Source organism: Haemaphysalis longicornis, unplaced genomic scaffold (assembly GCF_048455015.1).
Source record: "Haemaphysalis longicornis isolate Haplotype H1 unplaced genomic scaffold, Haemaphysalis longicornis Haplotype H1 scaffold_1, whole genome shotgun sequence".
NCBI classification, from domain to species: Eukaryota; Metazoa; Arthropoda; class Arachnida; order Ixodida; family Ixodidae; genus Haemaphysalis; species Haemaphysalis longicornis.
In genome coordinates, this window is record NW_027526203.1 from 340,654,991 (window position 1) to 340,675,348 (window position 20,358).

The 20,358-nt window shown below is 48.0% G+C and overlaps 1 protein-coding gene across 1 annotated transcript in view; it reads right to left on the reverse strand.

Moving 5' to 3' along the window:
• Nucleotides 1-20,358, reverse strand: part of LOC144153020 (visual pigment-like receptor peropsin) — a 452,246-nt gene that overhangs the window by 46,862 nt on the left and 385,026 nt on the right. Inside the window, exon 5 of the mRNA XM_077684656.1 lies at nucleotides 9,745-9,976. Coding sequence (XP_077540782.1) covers nucleotides 9,745-9,976 — 232 coding nt within the window. The remainder of the gene's footprint in view (nucleotides 1-9,744; nucleotides 9,977-20,358) is intronic.

Sequence of the window (20,358 nt, forward strand, 5' to 3'; positions counted from 1 at the left end):
TCAATCAATCAATCAATCAATCAATCAATCAATCAATCAATCAATCAATCAATCAATCGATCAATCAATCAATCAATCAATGCCAAACGTTACATGCCCAAAATGAGAGATTGGCTCCGTGACGTGGAGGCAACGTCTCTGGTTGCTGTGTGTGAGCCGCGAATCGAAGTCCACGCGATTGTTGTGCTTAAAAAAACTACTGCATAAAACTACTTTGGCGAAACAAAAGCCGTCTTCCGCTTTTAAGGCGTGAATGAATGCCTGGTCATTTACTGCGCAGATGTTAAAAGAAAAATCATAAGTTCCCTGTACGGGGATTAGAATTCATACGGCCTATTTGAACCGCTAGTAGTTCGGGCTGCAAACTGCCTGTTTTATAGGCTATTAAAAACTTCCGAAGGTGGCTTATCTACTTATCCAGCTTGTATACTTTGGTCTACCTGGAACAGCATTTTTACAGCGGAGCTGGTAGCCTTGCGTAGGTCGGGATGTTTTCCCCCCTTTTTTAGTCAGAATAAAAAACACCGCTTGATGTCAAAGCGGTACAGTCGGTGTGCTAGTAGGGAATTAAAAAAAATCACGCAGTAACTCAATTGGTAGCTATGTGAATTAATGAAGCGAAGCATTCGCTAGCAGACGTCTGGTGTTTTTCGTCGTGTGTTCAGTGTAATGACGTGAAACGCCACCGAACAATCATAAGAACTGAAAAACGTGGTTACAAGGCCGAAATGTTATACCAGCACGAGAGGACCGAGAAATTGTGATTGCTAGCAATGTTGACGCATTATGAAAAGTTCCAGAGAAACGAGGCGTTATTAAAATACAGATAAACATTCGTAAATTAGGCAAATAAGACATTTAATTTCTATTACATACAGTGCCTTTTGTTTTGTGGTTCCTGTGTTCTACTTTATCCTGAATCGACAGGAAGTGCTTCCCGTAGCGTGGCGATCGGTCAATCGGCTGCGCTTATATGACGTTGCGCCGAAACTACATTCGATCGTAGACGTTACATGCATGAGCTTCCGAATTCGTGATCGAGGAGCTTCTCTCTGAAGCACTTATCTCAAGGGGGCCCTCGTTGCTGTCTGAGATGGCTGGCGTGGGCACGCTGTTGACAGCGGCATTCTGCGTATATATAATGTGTGCGTATAGCCTAGACTTGTGCACTGTCTAGCTGAGCTTTTCGTTTCCTGTGACTGTCGGTATTCCGGGATTGCTTTCTCGTTGAGTCCACGTGAAAATGCGTATTACGTATACTGGCGTATACTGTTACTCAATTACGTATATTGGCGTTACTATTACGTATACTGGCGTTACTCAACTGCCTTTGTTTCAGGCAGATAAATGTGAATCACACATTTTCTGTACCTCCTGTCTGTTGGTTGCATAGCATTCCGGCCGTCGCTATATCCATGCTAAAAGAACGACAGCTTGGAACAAGAGCAGAGATGGGCTTTGCAACCAAGTATCCAGTATTGGTGAATGTTTCCCGCTGGGAAGACATGAAACGTACATCTGATACCAACAATCACTGTACTTCAGTTCTGGCCATCACATTGCTTTGTACTGTATAGTTTTTAAAAAAATCCAGTCTCTCTAACCTCTTTGCTATAGGCCAAAGTAGCTACGATTACCGCCAAGAGATGACTAGGTCATTCAGATTTCGTGTTATGAAACCTGCATTAACAGTGCAAGAGGACACTGTTTTGCCGGGATGGCGATCTATAGCTTAGTGTAGCTATATTAATAATGAGTTCATTCGGTGTGCGCAATTACCAAAATGAAATTCACGGTTCTTCGGGGAAGATCAAAGCCGGCTACATTACAAACAGATTTAAAGGGGCCTGAAAGAGGTTTTGCCGATACATGGGTTTTCCCATTTTCAGGTGAATCAATTTCATAGCAATCACCTCTTTCAAGAATTTTGTTACAGCGATGAATATTGGTGGAGCTATCGCAAATCAAAACATCGCATTTTTGCCCGCGCCCCGATTCTCCCTCGTTTCGTCCACCTTCTTCCACCGTGCGAGCGTGACATTCCATGATGCCTTGTTTCTCGTGACGTCTGCAGGCACATGCGGTGGCGCCCGTCATCTGCTGCGATATTCTGCGCCGCAGCCTCGCTCAAGGATGGGGCAATCTGACTTTCTGCGTTCGTTAGGGCCGTTTTTAGTTACCATTTTGCTTATGAATCCTGCACTCCGAGCACGGAAAAGGTGACGGAAGAAATGGGGCGGGGCATCTGGGAGTCTAAAATATTTCAGGGAGTGACTAAAGGATAGCCTCAAAATTTGTTAGAGTGAGCGCGTACATGCGTTCCGAACCAACGTCGGTTTATATATTGCTTGATTGGCCGCTCAATCGCGCCAATGTCGAGCTTGGTTGTGTTTTGGAGACGCCATGCACGCGCGTGCACAGACAGTTTCAGTATTCAATTCCGTTATTCCGATCGGTTCTAAACATTTATAACTGTAGCAAAAAGCAGCCGAAGGGTTGCATGGTACGGCGCAGGGGCTTTTGTAGAATGCGTCGTACATTCCATTTCCCTCTCGCCCCCACCACCCCCCCTAACTTTCCGGGAAACTCTTACGCGAACTGTGTTTATCAACTACTAGACAGGTACACCGTAACAGGTATTACGGGTGGTCTCGGAAGACTAGTGTTTGTTCGACTGGGCATATGATTGCACAAAATTATTCCACCCTCGATTGTTCTCCTCATAGCCTGGAGTGCCTTTTATCTCTGTAAAGGCTGTTCGTTCATTTTTTACGTGCTCAGGGCTGCCAGTTGCGATACGTGGAGGGTTAGGTTGCCGGGCGCAGCCCAAGATCCCCCCCCCCCCCCCCCCTTTTCCGCAAAGCCTACCTTGTGTCTTGTTTAAGTGGATAGGAGGAAATTATGTTTTATGTTTACGCTATATACAGACATACCAATTTTGCAAAGTACATATATCAGTATTTCGTCCTCTGAAAGTACAGTTGCCTTTTTTATTATACAAAGCAGGAGTTTAAAACTCAGCAAACCGTGCCGATGACTTAAACGAACCATTGAAGTTTGACATGGTAGTCACACAGCTCAACCAAAAAGTTTTGTTTTGGGTTCGCCATGCCACTTTGAAGGCAGTACAAATAAGAAAAAGCAACGCCCTCCCTCTCATTTGATCCAGGGACTTTGCTCGAGCGGCGCGAGGCTTTAGTTCACTGCGCCACAAAACAACTGGGGACTGCGCTGAAACAACCTGTGTGCTACATTGAAACCCACCCTTTGTGTCACATCAATGCTTTGTACATTATTGCAAGGATTATTGGCTGGTTAAGAACATTTCTTGAATCACAGTTCCCCAGTAAGGTTCCGTAAAGCCCCTACCATAGCTGACCTGCTGCAACATCACTGTTTCGGCTGCGACTGCGATTAGTGCTCGGGAATAGTGCTCGCCGTGCTTCTGTTTTACAGGTTACGCTAAAATCTTGGTCGATATTGATTCCTTATTACCTAGTAAACCTTCTGTAACTCCTCTTCGGTTTTTAACTGAGCTTATGTTTTATACAAGCGTTGCTATTCGCACAGGAATACGCAGCTTGCAACTCCGGGAAAGCAAATGGCCGGATCGTCGTGAGCCGTAATATGGATTGCATGTGTCGAGCTGTATGGACTTCATGGACCTTACTATGTTTATTACACTCTAGGAACTAAAAAAAAAAAACAGAATAGAGCCGCATTCATTATGGCACTATTGTTGTCGTGGTGCCGTTTTCGCTTCTGAATTGAGTCCCGATGACTGTTCGGCCGATCGGCATTGTCGGCGTCTTCGGTCAGCGAGCCAGTCACTCAACGCGGACTTTCGATCGGCCGACATGTTCGGGTCGCCGTCGGCGTAGTGTGACAGGGCAGTTTCCAATTCGACAATGGGCGTCGCCGTCGTGACATCATCGCGTCGGTCTAGCCAACGTGCGTTAACGAGAAGCGTGGTAATAGAGTAAAAAAAATAAATATGGACGAACACGACAGCGTTAAACGTGCTACAGGAAGCGATAATTAACCAAAGGCGCCGCAGCCACCCGTCGACGCTGAGAAGACGGCGCTTCTCTTCGACGGAACGAGAAAAAAATCCGTCCAATAGCAAGATTTCTGCTTCGTGATGCGGATGGGAAAATGGATGACGTACATGCAGCAAGATGGCGGAGCCCAAAAACACACAGGAAAGGGTGGGAACGAGACAACATACTTTGCAACGAAAGTGTGAGCTTTCCGCTGCACGTAAAAATGTTATACTTGGCACAGCTGACGTTGACTACACAACCTAACGCTTGCGCTAGTCCTTCTAATAAAGTCTTCTAATGTATAATGTATAAGTCTTCTAATGTATAAAATGCCTTTCAGGGCCCCTTTAAATATTACAATAAGAGGTATATTTATATGAATAGTACGCTTATCTAAAATGTGAAACACATCACCAATAAAAATCGAAAATGGAAGAATTCAGCTGACAGAACTTTGGAAGAGGCCACTACCATTCCGAAGTATAGGAAGAAAGATAAACTATTTCAAAATTGTATTAGATATTCAAAGCATAGTTTAAAGGCGAAGCGACAGAGATACGCTAATCGAGCAGCGACTTTTTAACCACAAACTCAAGGTAGGCGCCGTCAAACCCGGCATTAAATCAAAATAAATGGCTTCCAATCGGCCCCTCTCCTCAAGGACATTCGTAGTCTGAGACATGTAAAATTGGCAGGATTGTTAGGGCGAAGGGACACGGTAAGATAGATGTGCAGTTTTCGCATTTCTATATTCTGCACTGCATGAGAGCAGTGCGTGAAGGACTGACTCCAGACTTCAGACAGAACGTTTATGGCCAGAAGATACAACGAGAGGGAAGATCCAATCAGTCATGGAATTGGCTAGACGAAATATTCAACTAGGCGAAATATACAATCGAGCCTAAATATCCAGCGAGACGAAAGATGCATCGAGACCGAAGATCCACCTCTAAATCAAAAGCGAGTAACGGGGGCATGCCACTATTTTATTGGGGGACTAGCTAATTGCATTGCCGCAATCATTATTCTGTTTCGGTAGTAAATTTGCGGGGAAAGAGTCCCGAACCGTTCGTCCTGTAGAAACGAACGTTTGGTTCGCTTTGATATTCAACAATGACGAATTGTTGAAACTAGGAGCGGTTGTAAAAAAGTTCGCAGAGCGAGAACCGAATCATCGTCCTCCGCAGCACAAACTCGATACAACACCACTCGGCTCCCGGGCCATTAAAAAAAGAAAAGGCAACCGGGCCACACATGCAGGTTGGTAGATCATAAGTATAAGTGAAAATGAAAAGCGTGTGGCACTTGCCCCTCGCATCGCTTCATTATAGCTTGTGCCAGGATTTCCAGCGCTGCAATTGTGCTCGCAATTTACGCTCTGCTTACTCTAGAGGTTATTGCTCAGCCTCTATTGCAAGTGGGAGATCGCAAACAAAAAAAAGCAATTGCTCTAGTTGTGACAGGAAGCTGGGTTGTGTAATGACTCATCTGTTTCTGTACAGATTAAGCGCCAACTAAGCACTTTATTAATGCTCACTACATGTCTTAAATGCTTTTAGTTTTATTGGTGGGAGTGATCGCCTGTGTGAGTGTCAAAATAAGGAAACCGACGATATTTTCCTTCATGATTGGGGAACAGCGCGAAACAACTGGGGCGAGCACTCGTCTTGTTTGTTTAATTTGCCTTCCCTTGTCCCAGTCGTTTCGCGCTGATCCCCAACCGTGCAAGTACCCCAAGTCGCCCAATTAGCACCCCTGCTTTAATATTTTCCTGCGTAGGCGAAACCACGTTTGGCTCTGCCTTGCCTGAATGCTCAAAGTTAGCGTTAGTAGACAATCGGGACTAAGAAATTCAGCCAGGTCTGGCGGCTGTTGCAGCATTTCCATAGCTTTTGTACCACAGGCATTTATACACCAGGGAAAGCTAACATCAAGACAGCGTGCTTTTTTTTTTAATGCGTAGCATTGTTTGCCGAGTACCCCCCCACCCAGGACCGTGTGATGCCCTGCATTTCCACAAAAATACAGATATCGCGGAAGTTCCACCTGTAATCGCTACAATGTTCTAAATGGAGATAACCGGTCGCACGAAATTTTGAGAAACTAAAAATAAAAAAAATATATAAAAATATTACGGAAATTGGCGAAACGTGTAACGCCCTGCATTTCCACAATAATGCAGCTTTCAGAAAAGTTCCACCTGTAATCGTTATAATAGCGTAAATAGAGATAATTGGTCGAACGAAATTCAGAAAAACTATAAAAAAATTAGAAAAATATTAAAAAATTACGGAAAATGGCAAAACGTATAACGCCTGGCATTTCCACAATAATGCAGATTTCGCGAAAGTTTCACCTGTAATCATTATAATAGTGGAAATCGAGACAATTGGTCAAACGAAATTTTGAAAAAAAAAAAGCGAATAAATGACCAAAATATAAAATACGAAAATGGCAAATCGTATAACGTCCTGCATTTCCACAATAATGCAGATTTTGCGGAAGTTCCTGCTATAGTCGTTATATTAGCGTAAATGAGATGATTGGGAGAAAACAATTTTTGAACACCAAAAAATAAGAAAAATATAAAAAATTGCGGGAAATTGCGAACCGTGCAACGCCCTGTATTTCCCCAATAATGCAGATTTCTCGAAAGTTCTACTTCTAATCGTCATAATAGCGTAAATGGAGATAATTTGTCGGACAGGATTTAGAAGAACCAAAAAATTTGGCTTGAAAAAACTCGCACTGAAGAGAAGCGGCATAAGAATGCTACCTACGCATTAGTAGATAATTCTCTAAATTTCTGCAGAATTTTTTTGTTGCTCTTATCAGCTACTACTATATTCTTTTCGTTTCTTAAATATGCACCTATTCATTACTCTGAGCCAGTAAGGATTTATATTTTTACGAACAGCTGCCTCGTTGTATAAAGAAAATGAAAACTTCCATTAGCCTGTGATATCCCTCGTGATTTTCGAGCAACGCGGCGTGACAGCCTGGACTCTGAGACGCATTAACTCGTCATCGCGCATCGCCACTCCTTGCCATGACCCGCCACTTAGTTTGTCGCAGGCTGCGTTTTATCGTTGAAATGGATATTTTCTAACATGGAACTTCTTTCCAAACGGCTGCACATGTTACTTTTTGCTTGAGGCTTTCGGGTTTTCTGTCCATAGGCCGGACAGAATTGTGTCAGCCTAAACAGCTCCGCTGTAAGTGTGCCTACCTACCGATGCCCTATCTACCAATAAGATGGGCAGAACCAAGAAAAGCCGAGTTGAAGCTAGTGAAGACCACCAGCTCTGCTGTTTCCTCAGTCTCCGCATCTCAATTGCGAATGTGGCCGAATTTTTTGCAGCAAAGCTGCGTACCTCTACCCCTCAACAGTTTCATCTCAGTGGGCGTAAACGCCAAGGCGCCAAGGCCTAAGATGCCGAGCGCGTGCGTCACGCATAGCTCAGAATTTCTTTAAGGAAACCACAAAACAAGCATCGAAACTGCATTATGGATGATAAGGCGTCTGCGAACAATGGACCCCCCACACTATGCGTTCCTGCTAAAGGTTATGTTTGCGGATTATCTTTGAAGGCTAGGCAGGACCATGGGCAGGACTAGTGTCACAAAATAGAACAGTTCTTCGCCACGAGGGCGAGCATGTACATCAGGCTAAGCAGGACCCAGCATTTGCCGCCAGACAAGCCGAGCGTTCAGTAGATAAGGCATTAGAGTACCGCCACTGAGGCACGCAAGTCAGCAACGGCGGCCATTTTGGCGTTTGTCAGTGTTGCGAGATTGCCGAATCTACAACCGCGCCGTTAACTTCGACCGGGTCGTCTGTTAACACATTACCGAAGGTGCAGCAAAACGACATCTTTGGACACACTTCTTCTGCTGAAATGTTGTTACACGCGTTATGTTTGATTCGCATTCGGAACCACAACAGTCGCGCGCAGCCCCAGAGCAGGGAGGACTAAAACGCATAAACAACAAAATGGTGACGCCCATAAACCGTCGCAGTGTAAACAAATGTCACGTGATGGGCACTGACCAATGATCATGGCGGTGGCACGGAATAATAGGGAAAAAAAGTGCCGATACTATGTATTTTTGTCCGGTGACACTAGCCGAGTGCAAGCGACAAGCCCGCCGAGACGACGAGAAACATTTCGTAACCTCCTCCCTCACCATTTGCAGTGGTTTAGAGCAGCTTTGCTGGTCAGCCACTTTCGCAGGGTGGGATGGCGACCATATTTTTTTTTTTTTTTGGGGGGGGGGGGGGGGGGGGGAAGGGGGGAGGCGGGCGGCTATGAGTACATATGGCTGGATTGGAGCCAGGCTCGGTTGATTGTTCTTGAGAATAAGCTTACGCGATAGATTCGAGTTAGGTCTCTCAAACATTGCCACACAAAAATCAAATAAGCCCTTTGATAATTTTGTGAGGGGCATACAGTGAGAAGTGTCGCTTTAACGTAACGCGTTGCAAATGAGCTTACTGTCCCCAAAGGCCTTGTAAGTATCAGTAAAACAGTTTCTCACAAAAGCAGCAAGGGAGTTTAGTTTCGTGCATTGTAATATACCAGAGTCTATTTCGTTGTGTTGCCCGCACACAGAGCCATCCTACAGTTTAGGCATGCTGAGAGTTGGTGTCAAAAATCACTAGACTCGGCTAATTAGCCGTAGGCTTGAAGAACAAACCTAATTTTCTTTTGAAAGTGACTTAAATGACACTAAATCAGTGAACCCTCTGAGTCCACCCAGTAACGACTAAGGGAAACGACATTATCTGACATGCTTGTGCAGTACATTGGATAGGATCGAAGGGTTAAAGTTATGACATTTATTTTGTTACTTTTATCGTAAAAATAAAGTCTCCAATGAAACACTTTTTGGCTGTTCAAATAGTTTTGTTACCCCATATTTTTGTGTTTCTTACCTGCATTTCGCCTTACGAACACAAAGCATACATACACTCAAATTAAGCCCCTCCACCCTCGCGGCTTTTATACGCACGTTGGAGGAGACTAGACCCGCTTGCGGATACAAATATGATGATAATTATTCGTAACAAAACCGACACTGTATAAATAGAGTTGTTATCTCAAAAGGCTTTCCCCTTGCTAAATACAACTGTTATTTGAAGCGGCATTGTTTGTTGCGTGTCTTTCCCTCACGTCACCGTCACAAGAAAGGCTTAGGTTCAAGTGATTTGGCAAGAAATTTAAGCGCCTAACACCGATAGGGAGTAGGTTGACTGTTTTATCGTAATGAATGATTTATACGTGAAATTAAAAAGGACTATTGAAGCATCAAGCTGACACATTATTGGATGAAACCCAGCTAAGCTTGGGCAACTCTCAACGCCCGGTCGCCATTTCCCAGCTTCTGTCAAACGCGGAAGGACACTCGCGTGACATCGCGGTGATCGTAGACCCGCCTATTTTGTGCGTGCGTGCGTGCGTGCGTGCGTGCGTGCGTACGCGCGCGCACACACGCAGACGCCATTGTTTGCTAGAATGCTTTAAAATTCAGGAGCCTGACACGCAGATGGTGGAAAGGACAATATTTTTTCTTCTGATATTTTTATTCTTAAGCATATTTTTTCGTCGTTTCTTCCTTTGTCCATGCCCTTGACAGGAGCAGTAAAAAGATGGAAACGAATAAAGAGACAACGCTTTTAAGCGAGCCTGACCATACTCACCATGGTGACTGAGTCCTGGTTGGCCCAGAAGTCGTCGTTCATGTCTGTGCTGCGCACAACTGTCGGCTTGGGCACCCGGATGTGGCCGGCCGAAGTGCGGTAGCAAACAACCATGATGCTGGCGGGCACCAGAAAACCCAGCACGAAGTACACCAGCGTGAACGACTTGAAGCTGGTGTCGTTGTGGCGCCAGTCGATGGTGCACGACTGGAACGACGGCTCCACTCCGTACCTGTGAGAGACACCCCCAGAACGATCATCTGCGGCAGGTCACGCCCACCACCGGGCTTCTCCAGCACACTAAGCGGCGTGTAGTGGCTCGGGAAATGCGTGCTACTTTAAGATGTCACATCACAGAGCTCTTCAAGCTAGCCACATGGGGCATTACAACTATTGTAACTAATTTTTTGGCCCTTACTGAAAGCTAAGGGCCATGTCCTCACTGAGAGCTGACTGTCCTCAATGTCCTCACTGAGAGCTAAAAGTTTTTTGGTCGTTACTGAAGGCAATCACTTTTCTTAAAGGTGTTGTGCCACCAAATTTTAAGTCTGTAAAAAGCCTGCTGTAGGCTTCCTCTGCATGCAACGACCCTCAACACGAAGTGCTGGGTACAGCAAGCGCTTAATATATATTTTAATTCGCTTCTAAAAATTACCTAAATGCTCTTCTGGAAATCGGGACCCATCGCTAGCGCCACTAACCATGACGTCAGTGAATTGCCAGCGCAGCAAAGTTTGTGACGTCATACAACGCTAGCGACTCGAGCGACGTGAACGTGAACTCCAGTTACCACAGTTTGTTTGGTCGCTTGGTCGTATCGACACACTATACCGATACGACGGCGACGACGACGCGACGCCGACGAGTCGTTAAAACATCGGCCAGACCGCGTTGTCACACCACGCCGACGGCGACACAAACACGTCGGCCGATGGAAAGTCGCCGTAGTGTGACTGACTCGCCGACCAAAGACGCCAACAAAACCGGTCGCCTGACTGGTCGCACGACGCGTCGTCAATCGACCGAGAAGCGAAAACTGCGCCCCGACAACATTCGTGCCGCAATGAACGCGGCTCTATTTTGTTAGTTTCTGGAGGGTAATAAACTCAGTAAGTTCCATGAAGCCCATACAACTCAACACTAGCGCTAATGCGATCCGTATTTTGGCGTTCGACGCTTCGGCCGTGCTCTTCGGCGACGCCGCTACCCCGGAATGCGTGTGCGATCGGCTCGCCTGTAGAAAATATAAGGTCAGTTTCGTGCAGAAGAACAGTTACGTAGGGTAATTTGGGTAATAAGAGATCAGTATCGGCAAAGGTTTTTAACGTAAAACGTAAAACCAAAGTACGGCAAGCACTATCCCTTCAGTGCAAAATCGCAGTCGCAGCCGGGCACACTTATTTTTGCGAGCGCTTTCGCAGAAGAGCAGAGTTGATGGCGATAAGCTGTCGCGGGGGCTTCGCGGAACCTTGCTGCGCAAGCGCTATTTAAAAAAATGTGAGTTTGCAAGCCAGGAATTGTGTAAACTAGCTAGTAAACACCGACGTACGACTCCAAGGATGGGCCTCCATCTAGTACACCGGCTATATCGCACTGTTTGTAACAAAGCTGAATGCCTTTTAACAACACATCCCCTAAATTTACCGCTGCCAATAGTGCGAATAGAAAATCATGAGAAACGCGATCAAATGCCTTTGAAAGGTCAATTTGGATAAGGGCCACCTGCTCCGCCGAATCAGACACACACTCCAATATTGAACGGGCAACATGTATGTTTGTTTGAATGCTCCTACCTCTAATACCACAAGTTTGATGAGGTCCTACTAAACTAGTGATGACAAGTTGAAGGCGCCTAGATAAAATTTTTGCGAAAATTTTATAATCTACATTGCAGAGAGATATTGGCCGATAGCCGTCAACCGATTTCAGCTTTTGTTCATCTTGCGTTTTCGGAATTAAAACTGTGTGTCCTAAATAAAAGGTTGGCGGCAAAACATCATGGTCGTATGCTGCTGTGAATATGTCTAACAGAACGGGAGCAAGGATATCAGAGAACTTTTGATAAAACTCTCCGCTCAAACCATCGGGCCCCGGGGTCTTGTTTGTCTTGAGGTCAGATATGGCAGCCTTAACTTCTTCGAGTGTAATAGGCCCACAAACAGTGCACCACACAACTGGTCGTCAACCGCGTTCTGTCTAAGCCAGTTTCGATTAAGTCGTCTGTTAGACAGGGCTGCCCCCTTTCACCCTTGTTGTTTGCCTTATACCTCGAACCTCTGTGCCTTAGTATTCAGCAGAGTGAAAGAGTACGGGGCTTTTCATCGCTATCCTGTGAGGTTAAGGTCCTTGCTTACGCGGATGACATTGCCTATTTTTGTGCTGATAAAAAGAGCATTCAGGAAGCCCTTAATCTCACCAGGCAGTTTTGTGGCGCGTCTGGAGCAGCTGTGAATATGGAAAAAACAAAGGGATTTTGGTTTGGTGAATGGGGTGCGAAACCGTCCTTATTTGGTGGCATTACTTGGGATAAGGACGCACTTCAATACCTAGGTGTACCTTTGCACCAAATACGAAACACCGGGCCTCATTGGTCATTGGCACTCCAAAAAGTCAAGCGAGCCTCTCAGGCATGGATGGGGCGAGAACTTTCTGTGTTTGCGCGTGCGCACGTTTGTAATGTCTTCCTTGTCGCAAAGCTTGTTTATGTGCTGCAAGTACTCCACTGTGCGCGTTCTAAAGTGCAAGCTCTACATAGAGTTTTTGCAACATTTGTGTGGGGGTCCCACTGGGAACCTATGCGTAGGGACAATTTGTTTCTTCCATTAGTGTCTGGGGGTGCTGGGCTGATACATTTGTTTGTACACCAGCTTGTATCTCGGTTCTTCTTCTATAAGGTGACGCATCATCCACTTCTGCTCAACGTTATTCAACAGCGCATAAGTTTTCATTTACCGTTTTTGCTTGTCTCCACTGGTGAAGTCAGTACGAAACCGCCATGGGGGTTTTTAAAGGAGGTGGTTGACACCTTCAATTTCCTTACTGCGAGGTTTTCCCTGCAATATTTGTTTACCCTTTCCAGGAAGGCTTTGACGAACACTTTATTAGAGAGTCTGTTCCCAGTGCCGGTTTATCGCCAGCCTTACATTGGCCACCATAAGGACAGTGTTTTGAAGCGGGTCACACGTATGTGTCTTCCTCCAAATGCAAAAACGTTTTTCTTTAAGCTGCATACATCAACACTCCCAGTGAAAACATGGTTGCGCGAGAAAGGAATGTCTATTCCTTGGTCTGACAATTGCCGTTTATGCAATCAACCTGAAACCATTGATCATTGTTTTGTTTTGTGCCGGGATGCGGTGTTTTTCTGGGATGTGTTGCAACGAACTCTTAAAAAGGACATGGACATTACCCCTTATACAATTCGGTTCTTGCCTTTTAGAGATGTTACTGGAGTGCCCTATGATATGTTTGTTGTCATCGGATTGTATAGCTTGTGGAAGTGCCGCATGACGGACAGGCACGCGGAACCCCCTCGCCCAACGAAGTCCATTTTTCGGGAGCAAACTGCGTTGGTGCGGAGCATTTATGCGGCGCAAAGTGACCCACCAGAATGGCTGCATCTGTTGGACGCGTGCGTCTGCTTGCCAGAGTTTTAATGGACGGCTTATTTTAGCTGCAGTGATGTGCATCTTCTTGGATGACTCCTAACTTTCGTAGGCTGTATTAAGGGAAGTTTTCCATGCAGTAAAGAAAAAAAAACAAAAAAAACACCGGCTATATCGCGGAGTGGAATCGTTTGTTCGCTGGCTCAGTGGTCTCGCGCGTTCCGCCCATCCGGTCAACGTTGCCGGTTCGATTCGCGGCGGGGGCAGCTTTTTTTTTTTTTGAGCGTTTTTTTAGCATTTTTATGGTTTGCAAATCCATGGTTTTCATTTGTCTGCATCCGAGGATGCAGACAAAGAATCCGCGTCGGAGCTGTCGCGGCTTGACGTGACGAGTCGGCGTGTTTACTTCCGTGGTGAAGCACGTATGTGGGGGAGCAGACGCCGCAGTAAAGTCGCAACGTACCGCAGCGCCGCATGGTAGACACGCGTGGCAGAGCGTCCGCGCAACCATAGCCTCCTATATAACCTACTAAAGGAGGCTATGGCGCAACGCTGTGACGTCACTGCTTGAATCGGCGCCCAGAAACCGAAACCGAATCCTGTTCACATGAATCGTGCGATAATAAATTTTTTACTCAGAATATGTGCATGTGAGAGCATGTATCATGCTTTCTAATGAAATATAAAACGTTTGCAACAAAGAATGCACAAGCAACAAATTTGGTGGCACAACACCTTTAAGCAAGACGTACGAGGGAATACTTCTCTACCTCTCTGTTAAGCAACACCAAATGAAAGAAAAAACAATAAGACTCCCCCCCAAGAAAAGAAAAAAAATTCCCGGGTCATCTCTACTAATGTGGAACCTGGGGAGGGGCGAAGCAAGCAGTGTATAAGTGCATTCTTGGCGCCTTGGCATTTTTGCCCACAGAGATGAAACCGTTGGGGGTTGAGGTATGTACAGCGTTGTTGTAAAAGTCACGTGTATTTGAAGCGCGAAGCGCTCTAGCACGATGTGCAAACGAGGGTCCCGGTGTTTTTTAAGTGCAGAGCACTTCAGGGGCTCGCCTTGTCGTGGTAGCTCGTTCGCTGGACCCAAGTAGAGACACACGGCGTTCTATCGTCGCGGCTTCCCACAGAGGCTTCGAAAGCCAAGCGGTTCATATAGTTATAAGAGTTCGAAACTCGTGAACCTCTGGCGCTTGTCATACATCTCCCCGTCGTTTAGGGCTAAGAAAACTGCAGGTGCATTTGACGCAAAATATACGTAATGAACCGCCAGCGCCCGCGTTCATTTAGTTAGGAACGCTCGTTGGGTTGGTTTTTACGATAGTAAGCGAAAAAAAGTGGCAGTGCAACGCCGGCACGTGAGGGAGGAAAAGTGAGCACAAAAAAAGAACAAAACTCCCGCTGGCGCAGTTTCCGGCAGGGTGGCGGGCGAGCACTGCGAAGGCGGGAAATTTGAATTGCATTGGGTGGTAGCAGTGAGCGGATAACGGCTCTACAGCCCATTATGGCGACTCACTGCTCTGCACTTCCGACAGCGTTCACGTTGACTGGAACGGCTTTAATTTTTTCAGTACGCGTTACGTTCCAGCGCGAGGCGTAACCGAGTGGCCCGGTGTTTTGGTACTGGGACTACATAAGATGACGATTACGATGACGACAGGAGACGCTAACAATCCGAGCCCCTAGGGGCCTCGCCCCTAAAACAAGACTATTTGAAGGCACTGGTGTCCAGAAAAAAAGTGACAAGCGGCTGGCAGCACCTTTTCTCACTTGGCCAAGCATTGTATTTAATTATTTTAACGTTCATTCGTCAACATCGCGATGTATATGCAAAAGAAGTACCCAAGCGTTACTTCTGGCACGTCGATTGAACGGGTTCGCACGAAGAGCATACGCTTAGCATGAAGTTTTCTTCTAAAATGTCAGGCCAAAGTCTGTGGCATATGATTTAAAGAAGAACGTGCACTGAGGCCACAGCGGTCTTGTGTGAGTAAGGTCATGACAACGACTATAGCAAAGTATCGCAGTCGTCCGAGTGTGCAAAAAACCAGAAACACCACACCTTTTGCGTGTTATCCAAAGTCAAGCGCATAGATGTCCGGCTAGTTTTTATCTTTTAAGTGGACTCATGCGGGGTGATGGCGACATCAGTGGGCGGTTATAGACACTTCTTGAATTGTCCTTTTAACAAATTCCCACATATTAGGGCCCTTTTGTCGAATATTTATTTACATGGTGACTACTGCTATAACTTCTTTTAGGGGCGAAGCTCCTAAAGCCATGGGTCTGTCCATCCCTTGTGTCTTGTGGTACGTGACCGCCGCATGCTTTCGGAGATGTCGCGAAGTGGGCCGCGTTGCACGCGCAAGAACCGGCTGCAACCGGCAGCGCAAACTCGGCACCGGGAGCGCGAGCTTGTCTGTGTTCGCCAACGGAGGCGCGAGCGCACGTGCACTGCGAGGGGGAGATCACGCAAGAGATCACGCCACGAACGCAGGCAGTCGTTCTCGGAGATCGAACGAGACGCAAGGACCTTTGCTCGTTTCCTCTCGTCTTGTTCGGGCACAAGTTCGCCCTAAATAAAAGTTCTTTCTTTACCGTTGTGTCCCATCCTACGTGACAAATTGTGGTAGAGGTGCGGGGTAGTCCTCGATGGCGCGGGGTCTTTCACCAGGTCTGGGCCTGGGAGCATTGACTCCGAAAATAAAAGTTGATTTGTACAATGTACGCACACAGTCTTACGTCTTTCTTAATGATGTAATGGGCGAACTTTCACGGGAGAGTTACGGTTACCGATGATCTCCCCCTCTCGAGCTTCGCCCCACTTATCATCATTCATTCCGTGGATATGGCGTGATTTTTTTTCAGGTATTGCTAGTTGAAAACTTCTCCTTGGCAAAACTGGACGCCACCCACTCACACCCCCTCATTCAAAAATGTGTGCGTGTGGGTGCGTGAGCAAAAGTATGATATTTTCCGTCACGCTCCCACTCGCCCTCACGCTCACCAATCACCCTCACCACTCGCACTCACATGCGCTCATGCTCACCTTTAGTCATCACCACTCGCAATCACCCACGCTCACGCTCACGCTCACCACTCGCCCTCACCACCCGCTCTCACCATTGGACTTCACCACTCGTACTCACTTTCGATCCGCTCACCCCTCGTCGTACCACTCTCTCCCGCTCGCGCTCACCTCTCGAACTCATCACTCGCACTCATTCGCGCTCACGCTCACCCCTCGCCGTCACCACTCGCACTCACTCGTACTCATGCTCACCACCCGTCCTCACCACTCGCCCTCACACTCACCACTCGCGCTCTCCTTCTACACTCACTTGCACCCACCACTCACATTGGCCGCTCACACTGTCGCGCACTCGCGCTCCCCACTCGCATCCTCCGCTTACACGCACTCGCACTCGCGTTCGCCACTCACATCCCCCGCTCACGACTCACAACCGCCACTCACACTTTTTCGCATTCCCACTCATGTTGCTCCTGTCGATTTGCTATAAGCTGCTTTTTCCTGTCCACCATGATCTCCATGCAAATATTCCACTTTTCATAAATGAATTGATAGCTGGGTATGGTCTGTCCGCTTGGTTAGTGTACTCTCTCGAATTTTGGGTTCCGTGTAACCTAAAGCACAGCCTACAATAACGCGAGCCCACTTAGTCTTCTGCTGCTGCAAAAACGCAGGCGCACTGCACGGAAGCAAAGGTTAGGTCGTGTTAGTTGGAGAGAGAGAGAGAGAGAGAGAGAGAGAGAGAGAGAGAGAGAGAGAGAGAGAGAGAGAGAGAGAGAGAGAGAGAGAGAGAGAGAGAGAGAGAGAGAGAGAGAGAGAGAGAGAGAGAGAGAGAGAGAGAGAGTAAAAAGGACTTCACTCTCTGCTTTTTTGCGAATTTTTTTTCCGTTCTCGCCCCCTCACACACTCCCCCCCCCGCCCCCCCCCTCCCCATTCTCCGCGCGAAAGACGGCGCAGGCAGCGCGGCTACAAAAGGAGAGAAAAGAAAAAAAAATTAAAGCCGTTCCACTCAACGTGAAAGCTGACCGAAATGCAGAGAAAAGGATTCACCATAATGGGCTGTAGTGCCGTTATCCGCTAAGTGCTAGCACCCAAAGCAATTCAAATTTTCCGCCTCCGTAGTGCTCGTGCGCCTCCTGCCTGAAACAGCGCCAGCGGGAGTTCTGTTCTTTTTATGCTTGCTTTTCCTCCCGCACGGGCCGGCGTTGCACTGCTACTTTTTTTCGCTTACTATCGCAAAAACCAACCCAACGAGCGTTCCCAACTAAATGAACTCGGGGGCTGCCGCTTAATTACATATATTTTGCGTCAAATGTACCGGGAGTTTTTCTTTTTTTTTGCGCTAAACAATGGGGAGATGTATGGCAAGCGCCAGCGTTGCACGAGTTTTGAACGGTTATGACAATTTAAATCGCTTGGCTTTCTAAGCCTCTGCGGGACGCCCTACGACGGAACGCCGGGCTCTACTTGGGTCCGTTATCTCGCGGCACCGCCTGATACCGGCAGTCGTTTGACATCGACCGTTACAGCGAGCTACGAAGACAAGGCAAGCCCCTAAAGTGCTCTGTACTTCAAATGCACGAACCGTTGGTTGATTTTGCACAAATTCGTCGCGTCGGGGCTCTCCTGCTTGGGCTGGCTTCCCGAACTAAGGCCGCCATGCTTTCTAAAATTGATTCTCTGTCTTTGTATGGAGTTTGTATGGAGGGCGCACAGTTCATCGTGCACGGCTGCATGCTGCGCTTACATGAAGACCTTCGTCGATAGAGTTTGGGGAAAAGGCGTCCGCGTGTCTAGAGAGGGGGGACAGTATTGCAGAAGGGTTGAGGTAGAGCCACTAAATAAGATGATCTAGTGGCTCTAGGTTGAGGGGGTGTGGGGGTGAGACGGCGCGCAAGCTGGTACGCGAAAGCTTGAAGTGAGAAAGCGCTGTTTCGAATGTGGGTCCAATTCGCAAAAAAAAAAACAGAAGCAAAACACAAAATAAGTGAAGGGTGGGGAGACAGCAGGCGCCGGCGCGCAGGCGCCGCAGAGGGAAAGAAAAATCATAAGGCGTTACACGTGGTGGGGTTCCGCACGACGTCCGTGATTTCGAACGACGGATACCAACGGCATAAAGCCGCGGTTACGCGAATCATAGAGACAAACTTCGGACAGGATTGCAGTGGGCGCGTTGCTCATAAATGTACCGTGCTTGCAATCAACCAAGCCATTAAAAAAATATTGCTTTATTGTTAAGGATGGCCACCAGGGGGCTACGCTGAACGGGTGAGCTCCGTATGGGCTGTGCCTTTTCACACTTTCTGTAGCGTAAATTCAACGATTACCCTGCAAATAACCACCGTATCGGGCGTCCAAATGCCCTAGCTGCCGACGGACATCGCTTTCTTGAATTACTGGACCACCGCCTAGCTCATACCTGCCGGTTTGTCCAGCGAAGCGGGGCCACCCTGCTAACCCTACTTTTGAACCACGGTGCGCCGAGGAGGAGCGGCGACGGCGGCCTGAGCCCAGCCGCCTCGCCCCCGCTCGGCACCCACCCGGTCTACCGGCACCTCAACCCCCGAGAGCCGGAGAAGCGCAATGGAGAGCATCGAAGTGGACGGCGAGTCCATCTCGCCTGATGAAATCACCGAGGAAGCCGGGTGGCTCACGAGCCATCACCGACGTGGAGCTCGTGCTCTCGCGCAGCTCGGCACAACCCCGGCACACTCCCCCGGGCAAAAAGGCGCTGGCTGCACGCCAACCAGCCGACAGTCACGTGCCAAGAAAGCAGCAAGCTGGCAACCGCGCCTTCCGCGTCAGCCGCCCTTGCCGACAGAAGACATCAAAGTCGTGCTGCGCCCGCGTGAGGGGCTCGACATCACGAAAGTTAGCCAGGCCTGTTTGCGCGATGGCGTGCTCCGTGCGACCGGCCTCAGCTGCAACGAGGCGGCGGAAGATCTCCTCAGGATCAACCCCGCAAAAAACATAATCGTGGCCAGCACCGCCAGCATGGAGCGTGCAAGTAAATACACCGCTGTCAAGGAGCTCCACTTCGGAGAAAATTCCTACAAGGTCACCGCTTACGCGGCGCCTCCCGAAGACACCGTCAAGGGGATCATACACAATATTCCAGAGTTCGACAGTGCTGACGACATCACAAGAAGTCTTGTTTACAAGAAGAATCCAACGATTCTGCAGGCCCGGAGAATGGGCCGTACTAATTCTGCCATTATCATCTTTGAAGGCACAACAGTGCCGCATTATATATACTACCGCGGCGCCGAATATCGCTGCTTCATCCACAAGAAGCGACACGAACTGTGTGACGGGTGCGGCAGGCTCGGTCATCGCGCGGACGTCTGCCCAGCACCCGACAAAAAGATCTGCAAGATCTGCGGCACCGACTCACCGCTCGAGAAACATCAATGCGAACCCAACCGTACTCCCTGCGGACGGGATCATCCAACCGGAGACAAGAAGTGCCGACTGCGATTCCAGACTCCCTACGTTCTCAATAAGCGCAAGTGGGAAAAGCAACAGCAACAAAATAATAACCGTCGACGACCACAAAACGGCGGGCGCAACGGAACTTCGACGTCGTCCATACTCCATAAGGACGGGCCGAGCGAAGCGACAACCGGCCAGCGTGGTAGATCGGGGTCCTTCCCACGGCTTCTGCAGCATGAACGACCCAGAAGACGGGACGTGAGTCGCGGGCCAGGCACCAGGGACAACTCGGCAAGCAGTCAACACCTGCGACACCGGAGCCCCAGTATCGCTGGCCGCCAGAATCACAGACGCAAGTCGAGATCCCTGTCTCGAAACGGAAGACAGCCGAGCGGAGGCAACCAAACAAACAAGGTGAGCTGGGCAAACACGGTCTCTCACGGAAAAGCCTCCCAAAAGCGCAGCGCCCCTACTACAGGCGTTCCTGGTTCTGAACATTCAGATCAACAGTCCGAGATTACAAAAATTAAGCAGCTG